We start from the raw sequence: 12,996 nt of genomic DNA, 5'->3' as shown, positions 1-12,996 counted from the left end.
CCTACCAAGACTATTTTGTATTAGCATGTTATTAGCAAACAAGAAGGGAGGGCATATTGCTTTGCTGCTGTCTGTCGGTCGGTCTGTTGGTTGGTCTGTCTGTCTGTCTGTCTGTCGGTCCACCAACAGTTTCCATTCATTTTTATGCCCCGCCATGAATATGGCCGGGGCATATAGTGTTTGTCATGTCCGTCTTCCGTCCTTCCGTCCTTCTGTCCTTCCGTCTGTCCTTCCGTCACACTTTGCGTTTAGCTCTGTTCAAAGCTCAGTTTCAAAGAAACTATCCAAGATATTTTTATCAAACTTCATATGCTGATAGATATTGATGAGGGCTATGCAACTGCATCAACATTTTTTGACCTTGACCTTTCCTTTGACCTTGACCTCACTTTTCTTAAATTAGTGTTTAGCTCAGTTTTAAAGATACCATTCAAGATAGTGTAATCAAACTTCATATGTTGATACATACTGATGTAAGCTATTCAATTGCATCAACATTTTTTTGACCTTGACCTTTATTTTGACCTTGACCTCACTTTTCTTAAATTAATGTTTAGCTCTGTTTTAATGAAACCATTCAAGATATTTTTAACAAACTTCATATGCTGATACATACTGATGAGAGCTATTCAACTGCATCAACATTTTTTGACCTTGACCTTTCCCTTGACCTTGACCTCACTTTTCTTAAATTAGTGTCAAACTTCATATGCTGATACATACTGATGAGAGCTATTCAACTGCATCAATATTTTTTGACCTTGACCTTTCCTTTGACCTTGACCTCACTTTTCTTAAATTAGTGTTTAGCTCAGTTTTAAAGAAACCATTCATAATATTTTCATCAAACTTCATATGCTAATACATACTGATGTAACCTTTTCAACTGCATCAACATTTTTTGACCTTGACCTTTCCTTTGACCTTGACCTCACTTTTCTTAAATTAGTGTCAAACTTCATATGCTGATACATACTGATGAGAGCTATTCAACTGCATCAATATTTTTTGACCTTGACCTTTCCTTTGACCTTGACCTCACTTTTCTTAAATTAGTGTTTAGCTAAGTTTTAAAGAAACCATTCATAATATTTTCATCAAACTTCATATGCTAATACATACTGATGTAACCTTTTCAACTACATCAACATTTTTTGATCTTGACCTTTCCTTTGATCTTGACCTCACTTTTCTTAAATTAGTTTCTGAATCAAACGTCATATGCTGATACATACTGATGTAAGCTATTCAACTGCAGCAATATTTTTTGACCTTGACCTTTCCTTTGACCTTGACCTCACTTTTCTCAATTTGTGTTAAAATGTTGCATTACTAATATACCCTTGGCGGGGCATTCATGTCCTATGGACATATTTCTAGTCTTCACAGGGGTTGCACATGCTGAAATGAAATTTGGTATACAGATTTATCATAAGAATATCTTGGTCAAGACTTGTTTTGGGTACGATCAAGCAATTTTTGACAGAGTTATACCCCTTGGACTTTGAAAAATTCTAATTATTTGCAGTTTCCGTTCATTTTCTTCGCAGAGGTTACACATACTGAAATGAAATTTGGTATACAGATTTATCATAAGAATATCTAGGTCAAGTTTTGTTTTGGGTACGATCGAGCAATTTTTGACAAGAGTTATGCCCCTTTGACTTAGAAAAATTCTAGCTGCTGGACAAATTTGATGTACCATCTTCACAATGATTCAAAGGGGCAGGACAAAATGAATGTGAGGTCAAGGTCATTTCAGCAGTGCTCCAAGGTTATGTACCTATCTTATGATTATTGATATTTCCTGGTCGTTTGTCTGGTTTCAATTTTTTTTTTTTTAATTAATGTGTGGCAAGATGAAATACAAGAGTTTTTGGACAAATCTTTATTTTTTAGTTTGACATTTTTATTTTTTAAATTGTCTTATGAAAAAGGTAATTATATGGGCCAGAGGACTTTTTTTGCTTGATCAGTTGTTTGTTTTTTTTACAACCTCTACTATTTCCTGAGATACAATGGTGATATACATATATTTATAATGATGATTTGATTAAGGCCTAAAAAAAAACGTTTTCTGAAGCCGAATCAATCCATTCAAATTGCAGCCGATAGAATTTTTTCCCCTGCAAAATCTGAGTTTGAATAATACCGACAATCAACATGACCAATCAGCAGCAGAAATTTTTAGCAGTAGCGTTAACTGAAGCTTAATTTGACGTATACTGTGGAATCATTTAAATTCGTGGAGGTCAATGTTCGTGGGCAAGCTAAATTTTATTGGTTCGTGGGGATGTAATTTCGTGGGCAGCTCGTTTATTTGGCAGATTCAGTTAATAAGTACGTTGACAAAAAAACTGTTCGTGGGGATGTAAATTCGTGGGTAAGGGTGACCCACGAAATCCACGACATTGATCCCCCACGAACAATAATGATTCCACAGTAAGTAATATAGAGGTTTCACAGACCAACATGTACGTGTACATTTACTTACTGTACACTACAAGGTAGGATTACTGTTGTGCATTTGCATATATTTTCTTGTTTAGCAATTGTAACTTTTACACATCGGTGCTTTAAAGGCAAAAATAGTTGTTTTTTTTTATCTTTGGATAATTTACAATTTTTTTTTTAACTTTATCTGCTTAAATTTATAATGTACATCACTGTTGAATATATGTGCAGATATTTATAAAATAAATTTAAAAAAGAATTCTTATTACCTTGATTTATTAAATCATGTTTTGAAAGCCAAGATAAGTGTATTTAATGCTTAATAAAAGTAGTTGCACAAAAAACTTCAGGCTTTAGACAAACACACACTTTGATTGAAATGAACAGCAAATTATAAGAAAATATAAGCTACTAGTTTGTACTGAGACTCAGATTGAAATGTGAATTAATGCAGAGATTTGGGGGGGGGGGGGGATAATACAGTAATATATCTTCGGGGGGGGGGGGGGGAGCTTAATTGAAGTAAGAATAAATTAGAAATGAATGTTATTGCAAAAGCACCAAGGATGAAAAAAAAAATCATAAAAGCAAGTTTATAATCATCAACAGAAATTGGAAACCAGCAATATGGGAATTTGGCGAATCAATCAGTGATTCCGAGCCAGGATTTAAAAATTATAAAGTTAATAAAATATTAATTAGTGTTCAGTTCTGCTCGGAGAGTAGCACTGGTGACACAGATATTCTGTGTATTGATTTAATGTCTCTTTGTTTTCTCTTCTGTAATCATGGCAATATCTGCTCAGTATGAGAGAGAGGATTAATAAAGGGAATTCTTTCCGAGTTTCTCCGCCATTGATTTGGAAGACTTGGCCATTGTGGAGTAATTATTATAGAAATGACTATACCCCCTACTTGTTTTCTTTTATGCTTTTTCTAGACTTAGAAACAGAATCCATATAATTATTGTTTTTGAGGTTTGATAAGCATGACAAGTCTTCTATATATTTATACCAATAATTCCTAGAATCAATTTTGTTTATATAAATAAAGTTCGTTATTATATCTTGTATCTGATATCTTATATCTTGTACCCAAATGACTGGAAATATACTTTTCTTGCAATCAAAGAGTACAGAGGACTTTTTGTTCATCATGTTTATATTGTAAATGCCTTAGAATTATATATATATACATGATATAATTTTATTATTACATGATCATTGATGATGGATGTAATGTAAACCAACTATTATTTGCGTCATCTTTTATTCGCGATTCTTCAGTTTGAAATCAATACGTGATGATTAATTTTCGCGACTGAGGAAATATTAATTAGAAAAAGAAAGCAAAATAAATGGTTCGCAGTGATTAATATTCGCGAGTTAAAGAGGCTCTCCTAACTCTCAAATATTTGGTTTACAGTAATCCAACATTATAAAAATTATAAAAAAAACTAGTTTTGGGCTTTTCCCAATAAAACTGAATGTAAAAACCCTTTTTCCTGATGTTTATTCTTCAAAAATAAAAGTCTGTATTGATATTAATTTTCGCAAATTAAAAATTGATTTTCTTATGGGAAGACAATTTCAAAGTTACAACGATAGAAATATGTAGGCATTCTACATTTACTAAATATCCTTCTCTTCATATTCTTTTGACATTTTGTAATTAAGTGGATCCATGATGTAAAGGGTAGGAGCCTGGCCTAATAATCCTTATCATGTTGCCATTTTTAGACATCATTACTGTTGAGAACTCTATATTCCAGACATTTTGACGAATATCTTTATTTTGGACACATCTTTTACAGTTGGAAATTCGGAAGATCCTCAACTGAAATGTTTCTGTTTCTCTTTTTCAACGAACAGAAATCGTCTAGATTTATACTAATTGAGAACACTCCAAAGTCTTTGACATTTAATATATCATTGCTATTTATAAAGCACACATCATAACTTTGTTTCGAACTCTCTGACTAAAAATTTGTGTTTCTATTTTTAGACACATCATGTTGCCATCGGGAACGCTCCAGATCCTGGGCGTAAACTATGATGATGCCGGGGAGTACAGATGTACTGCTACCCAGGGGGAGCTCCATAAACTGCCAGATCAAGTGGAAAGTCTGCCGTGGAAGGGCAGCAATGCAGCTAGTCTCAGGGTCACGCCAGGTAGGTCAAGGTGAAAGTATCTATGAAGAAATGAAAGGCAGAATGCTTATCAGTGGACTCCACATCAGATTAAAAGATGTGATGGCAGCATATTTAGGGGAAAAGTTATAGTGGTAAACTACTTTCGGGGAAAGGTTATACCAGTAATCTACTCTAGGAGGGAAGGTTGCAATTTTGGTATTGTTTGTGTCTTGCCTGGAATGCAAATCAAGATTAAAATTATTAGAAGAAAAAGGGAGCTGTTGTATAATAAGAGTAAAAGAGAGGTTTTGAAATCCTTAGTTCTTGCATGCAAATGAACATTTATACCAGTTTTAAAGGGGCATGGATACACTTGCATTGCTGTTTTGTTTTCAGTTTGAATTTCTATTTTTATTTAATGACAACAGCATTCTTCATTACCAAACACCAAACTCCTTTGTTTGTAATCATTTGGCACCAGCTCTGTTATTGTTAATTTTTACATTTTACCAGGTGTGTTCGATTTGCTAATAACTCTGCACACATCACGGAACACAAACTGACAACATTGGCAAATTGGTTTTGCTTCTCATATTTATTGATTATAATAGTTTTAATATCTTTTTTTATTCACCTCAGATTTTCCACTTTCCTTGAATAATAATGATAAATCTTAGTTTATGAAAGTACAAGGATTATGACAATCAAACACACTCTAAGTTATTATAATTTTTAGATAAAAGAGGTTTCTAAACATGTATTTTTAATCATACGAACTTGAAACCCTCTTGCAATGTGTAAGTCATGGAATTCTAAAGAAAATTTTGAAGATTATAAATTTTTTAAATCTATGTCCATGACTCTTTAAAGAGAGTAAAACAAGTCTGAAAAGTTGCAGTAATTTGGTTTTGATACCCTAGCTACTGCAACAGTTTGAGAACTTGCAGTAAATTTAAGAAATTGCAGTAATTATGGGAATCCAAACACTTTTTGAAAATAATTTTCTGGAATTTCTTTTTCTATTTATAGCCTCAGGAAGACGGGAAGTCACCATTTTGGCTTCCCCTCCAAGAATTACCTCAGTAGAGAAAGGGAAGTCTGTCATCCTGGAGTGTCTGGCTGATGGTAACCCCAAACCACAGGTCACGTGGGCAAGGAAAGGTCAGTGTTTAGGATCAGGAAGTAGCCTCCCTTCTTTCCTATCCCACCCTATCCCTCCACACACACACACCCACATACACGCACACACACACAGGCTGCAAACAAACAGGCATTATTTTATAGAAATTAAATTGTCACTGTTAAGTCCAAATAATTATCAAAAAATGTCTTTTTTTACAAAAGGACAATTCTAGAATACACAAAATACAGTCAGGCCTTGTTATCTCGAACTCAAATGGGACAGTGAAAAAACTTAAAGATATCCAAGGATTTGAGATATCGAGGGTAAAATACTTAAAGAATAAGTGGTTGGGACTTCCAAATCACTTCAACATATCCATGGTATTTGAGATATCAGTGTTCGAGATACCAAAGTTCAACTGTATCAATTTTAGGCTGCACAGTGAGATCACAGAACATGAATTTGTCAAGAAAGCTTGCAAATGGTTATACTTGTTTGTAATTTGTTTGTTTTGTCAGTACTAAATGCACAAATACAAATCTTTCTTTCAATGTGGATCTTCTATTTTTAGATGGGAAACCCCTTCGTGACCGTCACTCGGAAGCGGTGGGGGACAACCTTAAGCTGTTTGACGTAGATGTAGATGATTCGGGGGTATATGTCTGCTCAGCTACTAGTGCAGGGTACCCCACCAAGTCAGCAGAGGCGGGACTAGAAGTCATGAGTAAGTCCCCCAACTACAACTCACTGTCTAATACTGTTAAATCACTGATGCCCCTATCTTCACAATGTCAAGGTTTTGTGATATCGTTCCTCTTTACAAACCCTTGACAAACCCTTGACAAAAGCCACGATTTAAAAGGTGGGCTGGAAAGCTACTGTTTCATTTGTTCCCATCAATGACTGGGAACCAATCGGATACTGTTTAGTGATGGGACATCGGTTAATTTTCATAATTGATCATCGGTTGAAATCGGTTACTGCTTCCGATGCGATTTTACCGATTATGATCGGATTTCATAGTTTTGTATACAAAAAACAGACTATAATTACAATTTTTTCATATTATTTCTTTACCATGAATATATAAAATATATAATAAATTATTTTCTTTGTTGTTTTGCTTCTTTTACACTTTCTAGGCTTAAAATAAAATATGTTTGTTTGTTTCCTGTAACATTCCCAAAAAATCAAGGGTCGGTAGGTCAGGATTTTTTTTTTTTTTTGCTTATGAATAATGGGGTCAAACAAACCGGGACTGAATTATCCAGGTGTAATATTTACAGTTGACACCCAACATGGCTGCCTAGCGGCAGAAAACGAACTTCAAAAAAGTTGTGGAGGGAATTGATTACTCTTTATATTTAAGGTAAATGTTGACTAAGTTGCATATTTTATATCTCAAATAAAAGATACAATTAATATTTTTTAGAATAAAAAGACTCAGCTGACAGATTTGGCAGGAAAAAAATCCACCGGGGGTAAACGAATGGGTCAGTCGGGTTATAGGAAACAAACATAATTTTTTTAGGCTCTATCTATGCACCTTTCGGTTCTTAATCACCTCTGCTTCGTGCTAGTTGGCTAGTTTCAGATGCAGACGCCATTTTCTTTCACTAAGAAGAAATAAATTTTAAACCAGAAATGGATAATTCCGGAATGTGTTGTATTACAAGTATGTTTCCGATGATCGATTGTGAAAAATTATAATCGATCATCGGAATCGGTAGCATTTTTTTTTATCGACAATCGATGTTTTCTGATTATCAGTACAACACTAAAACAGTAGCTAAATTTTATAAACAAATATGACTTGTCTTTAAAATGGAAAGTGCAAATATTGTAGGATTTGTGACTAGTTACCTAAAATATAAAATATTACAGATTAATTTTTGGAAAATTCTTCTTACAAACACAGGACATGTGCGATGGCTTTGAGCAACTTGATAACGATGCATTTGAAAGAGATATTTCTCATTAGTTGGATTAGTTGGTTTATAATTAATCATTGCATTATGTGTAAACACAAGCCAGACTTTTGTCAAGAGTTTGTGTAGAGGAATGTTATCACAAAACCTTGACATTGTGAAGATGGTAAAATCACTGATGTTATTGTTTGAAGTTTGAAGAAAAAAATATTAGTTCAAGGAAGCGTATATACATAGATGATGCTGTAGTTTGAAATTTTTACGTTTTGTAAAGGGCATAAATTCAAGGGTCTCTTCATACTGTTAAACGTTAACCCCCCACCACCACCACCACCACCACCACCAAAATTGGTACAGGAATGAAAATATTGTACTCTTATTGTAAAACATAGTATAAGATATGACTAGGCTTTTACAGTTTATTCATTTCAACAGTATATCTCAAGCACAAGCTGTCTTTGAATAAGTGACTTCAGATTTGCATTAAGTACATGCTTTAAAGCTGTGACATTGCTGCATTTACACACAGAGTTCTTTCTGTTATAATATGTTATGATAATGTACTTTTTTTCCTTCTTTTTAAAGCAAAACCAGTAGTTGTGACAAAACCAAGTAATTTTAAATATCCTGAGACCCGAACATCTCGTTTTTCTTGTGAATTTGGTGGATATCCTAAGCCAAATGTGAAGTGGTATTTCAACGGTCAGCTACTCAAAGAGGGGGGAAAGTACAGTGTAAGTAAAAATGAGGGTAAATTTTTTTTGAGTTTTGTTTCCATGGTTTCAAGGTTAAAACAGAATTTTACTATCATTTAAGGAATATTTTTTAGTTTGGTGAGTGTTATTGGGATGTAAATCACAGAGACTTGTCACGTAGGCATATTTCATGAAGCTCGTTATTTATTTACCAACCTACTGATTTGAATTTTGCAAAATAAAATTAAGTCTTGAAAAAAGAACAACTAATAAAAGAAGGTGGCCTTAGATGTGCATTAAATTTAAGTAGCTTGCATGAAAAAAATCCTACTTTCCTGCTAAAGCAAAAGATTTTGCAATTCTAAATTAAGGAGTTCTTGATAGTGTAGTTAAAGGTGTACTGTAGAGAATTGTTATTGGATGTAGTTCATAAATGTAGATTCTGATGTTACCTTACAGGTGGTGAAGCCCAAAAACGAGTTGGTAGTGGTGAACCCTGAGCTGACAGATTCTGGGTATTACCAATGTGTGGGGGAGAACAGTCTCGGGTACGACACAGCTGTAGCCAGACTGGACATTTATTCTGTTGGTCAGTATTTAATATAGTGTTAAATATAAGCATAAAAAGTAGGGATGTCAAAATGTCTATTTTCTTTAGTCGAATATTCGATTGCATTATTCCAACGATAGTCTAATTAATAACTTTTTTGGAAACTAAAATTTTATTTCAAACTTCACTGGTACATGACATATTTAACCCCAAACACCTTTTCTTAAATTTACATGTATTAAAAATTAACATCATATGTTACACACAGATGTTCACATGGACCTAAAATGTGGATAGTGTGTTTATATTTACTAAATATAGACTGCTAATTTCTCCAAAATGTATGATTTCCCCGTCAATCATGTTCATAAATTGGTCTGTAAAGTCGGTTTTTAGGAAGCTTAAAAAAATGACAATACAATGTATTTTCTAAAGCTTATTAAAATGATTTTGGGGGGGGGGGGGGGGGGGACACATGATGTCTGTGATAATGTTAAATATTTGAATTTACTTTTTGTACCAACTATCAAAATGTCTTTGAGGTCAAGATCTAGTAAATGAAAGGAGCCTACAGATTTCTCAAATTTGAGAAATAAATTCCTTTAATGATGCTTTATAACTATAGCTTGGTCAAATAAGGTGTATCAGGGAATAATTTGTAGATAAACAAGACGAAAAATCATATTTTAAACTGTCATTTTCAATGAAAAATTAAGAAAACCAATCACGAATGTTGGAGTTTTTTTTCCATATCAGACAAATGAAAGGTATCCAGATTGCCTACAGTCTCTCAGAAAACGGTAATTTGTGTGTTCTTAGCCTCTTCTTTAAAATAAAATCAAATTGAATATAGGTATCAGTATTAATTTTCACATGATTTTAAATTGAATTCCATGAAAGTAATTTATTTTCTACACAATTCTATTAGAGCCGTAAAGTAGGGGTGCAACGATACACTAACCTCACGATACGATACGTATCACGGTATTCAGTTCACAGTACGATACGTATCACGATACATGACAAGGTATAAAAGTCTTTCAAGTTTGTATCATATTCTTTTTTAAACCTTGACAGGGTTATATAAATGTTCATATTTTTCTAATAATGATTAAAATAAAATTTTGTTAACCTGAATTGGATTGTTAGGTAGATCTTTGAGTTCTGACAATTTTCTAAACCAATGATGAACATTTACAGGGAACTACGGGGACCTTTCCTAATAATCTTCCTTTTAAATTGGAATCAAAAAGGAGTTGTCATATTCTCATGTTAACACGTTTTAGTCAACAAGACAGTGAATTTTCATCGAAATACACAGGTGATGAAATATCGTGTATTACCAAAGAATACGTTTAGATCTAAAGGGTTTATCATTAGTCTTAACATCTATAACTTATAATCACATTAAGTCCTTCTCCGTGTTAAATCTGAGGTCTGTAAGATGCTGGAGATGAGTTTAACTTCCGTTAATGCGTTATCGGCGACCTCACGTTTTGTGCGGAAGCCATTTTGAAATTGTAAAAAAGGAAACAAAACGGACGATTCGGATAATTCTGGACCGATTGAACCGAACCGCGATATCAGTTTAGCGTATCGTGAATTGAACCGTGGAAAAATATACCTCGATATACCGTCAAACGGTTTATCGTTGCACCCTTACCGTAAAGTATGGGAAAAATAAAGTTTAAATTGATTATGACGTAATAATGGATCTATCACCAAAAAGACAGTCTAAAGTTATTTACTAAATCTTGATCTAGATCTTGTAAAAGAATATTAATTTTATAATCGGTCCATTGGACTGATAGTCGAATAGTCGACTATTTGTTGACACCCCTAATGAAAAGGAGTTTGTAGGTTTAATTAAACACATTGAAAATATAATTTAAAAGAAAAAAGACTTTGTGTAATAAAATGTAGAAAATTAATATATGTGTACTTTATGTACTTGTTACTGTGTAAAAAAAAAAAAATGACATGTGTAAGATGCAGATAACGATTACTACGTGTTGTGATAATGAGTTCATGGAGGGAAAATCTTAAAAATGTTTTCCTCTGTTTTTTTCTTTTAGTTGGAGCTCCTGATCTGCCCAGGAATGTGTCGGCCTTCGCGATCGATCAGAACACCATTAATGTTTACTGGAATCACTCGCGTTCATTAACGGAACCCATCCTGGCCTATACTGTAGATATAGCAGAGTCCAATAATCCAAGTAAGGCCTCTTCTATATTGTGAGATTTTTCAAGACCAGAGTGTCCGTTTGATAAGGGAGCAAACTCTGATAAAGAAGTGAATTTATTTATTCCCTAATGAAATATTTACAACTGATCTTAAAAAAATATGAAAAGTGTAGTTTGTGGAAGCCTGTTTTGATTACCATTTGAAATACTTAGTAAAACTAAATTGTTTTAAAAGTAAAACTCTCACAATAACTTTCTTTTGCAGTTGTGTCATTAGAACATATGCATCACATATGCATCAATATTCTCTTGTCAAAGTCATTTTAAGATTCATGACAAAAATTCTTGCAAGTGACAATTTAGGCCTTCCCTATTATTTTATGTAAGCTGTATGAGAATAAATGGACTTTAACCCTATACACTATGTAATCATTCTTAATTTAGATAAACAGATTCAAAGTATTGTGGTGAACAGTGGAACGTCAGCCAAGATAGAGGGGCTGAAACCATACACTAATTACTCCATATACATCAGGGGATACATCAACAGTGGGCCTGGGCCCAAGTCACGAGTCGTCAGAGTCACAACTCATCCAGACAGTAAGTATACCAAGTCACAAGTCGTCAAAGTCACAACTCATCCAGACAGTAAGTATACCAAGTCACAAGTCGTCAAAGTCACAACTCATCCAGACAGTAAGTATACCAAGTCACAAGTCGTCAAAGTCACAACTCATCCAGACAGTAAGTATACCAAGTCACAAGTCGTCAAAGTCACAACTCATCCAGACAGTAAGTATACCAAGTCACAAGTCGTCAAAGTCACAACTCATCCAGACAGTAAGTATACCAAGTCACAAGTCGTCAGAGTCACAACTCATCCAGACAGTAAGTATACCAAGTCACAAGTCATCCAGACAGTAATAATAGCAAGTCATAGCTCATCCAGACAGTAAGTATACCAAGTCACAAGTCATCCAGACAGTAATTATACCAAGTCATAGCTCATCCAGACAGTAAGTATACCAAGTCACAAGTCATCCAGACAGTAAGTATACCAAGTCACAACTTATCCAGACAGTAAGTATACCAAGTCATGACTCATCCAGATACTAAGTAACACATTTTACAAGTCATCCAGCAACTCATCCAAACAGTATACCAAGTCACATAACATCACAGTTTCAACATAATCTAGACAGTTGATAAACAAAGTAAAAGTTATCACTATTAAAACTCATCCAAATAGTATGTATGCCAAGTCAGAGGTTATCTGCAACTTATCCAGAAGTTAGTACACCAAGTCACAAGTTGGGGGAGGGTCTTGTAGTAGAATAGATAAATGGCCTTTAAACCCACCAGGCTAAGGGATTTGAAGATCAGCAAATATTTTTTAGATATCACAAAATCTTCGATTGTTTTCCAGAACCCAGTAGAGCCCCAGTGATTTCTGTAGCTAGTACCACCCCAAACAGCATCAACATAGAGTGGGACGAACTCCCCCTGGAGGACAGGAAGGGGGTCATCACCAGTCACCTGATCGAGTACATGAGGACCTCGGACCAGCGCAAGGTCACCAAGGTGGTGTCCGGAACCGCCAGATCCTATCTCATCTCAGGTAAACTTTGACATTCCATTTCAATTCTAAATTTAAAATTTGTAACCATTAATCATGTTAATGAGATATGACCCTATTTCATAAACCCTTTATATATATATATTGTTGATGTTAATTAATACATGTATGTTTTAGGCTTAAAACCCAATACATTGTACAAGATCCGGGTGATGGCAGGAACAGCAATGGGTTACCCTGATCTCCCTAGTGACAGCCAATGGGTGGAGTACAGAACAGCCGGCCACACTAATGGTAAGGACTCGTGTAGGGGGAGGTAAAAGGAACAGTCTGTTATGAGAAATAATTTAAACA

The 12,996-nt window shown here is 34.3% G+C and overlaps 1 protein-coding gene across 1 annotated transcript in view; it reads left to right on the top strand.

The window, feature by feature from the left end:
- Positions 1-12,996, top strand: part of LOC133180248 (protogenin B-like) — a 54,220-nt gene that overhangs the window by 30,544 nt on the left and 10,680 nt on the right. Inside the window, exons 4-12 of the mRNA XM_061314789.1 lie at positions 4,459-4,625; positions 5,616-5,747; positions 6,281-6,433; positions 8,223-8,371; positions 8,792-8,921; positions 10,958-11,098; positions 11,511-11,666; positions 12,493-12,684; positions 12,820-12,936. Coding sequence (XP_061170773.1) covers positions 4,459-4,625; positions 5,616-5,747; positions 6,281-6,433; positions 8,223-8,371; positions 8,792-8,921; positions 10,958-11,098; positions 11,511-11,666; positions 12,493-12,684; positions 12,820-12,936 — 1,337 coding nt within the window. The remainder of the gene's footprint in view (positions 1-4,458; positions 4,626-5,615; positions 5,748-6,280; positions 6,434-8,222; positions 8,372-8,791; positions 8,922-10,957; positions 11,099-11,510; positions 11,667-12,492; positions 12,685-12,819; positions 12,937-12,996) is intronic.

The sequence above is a fragment of the Saccostrea echinata genome, unplaced genomic scaffold, assembly GCF_033153115.1.
Source record: "Saccostrea echinata isolate AGI-Se365-2 ecotype Australia unplaced genomic scaffold, CSIRO_AGI_Sech_v1 ptg000006l, whole genome shotgun sequence".
NCBI lineage: Eukaryota > Metazoa > Mollusca > Bivalvia > Ostreida > Ostreidae > Saccostrea > Saccostrea echinata.
This window is presented reverse-complemented; position numbering and strand designations above follow the sequence as displayed.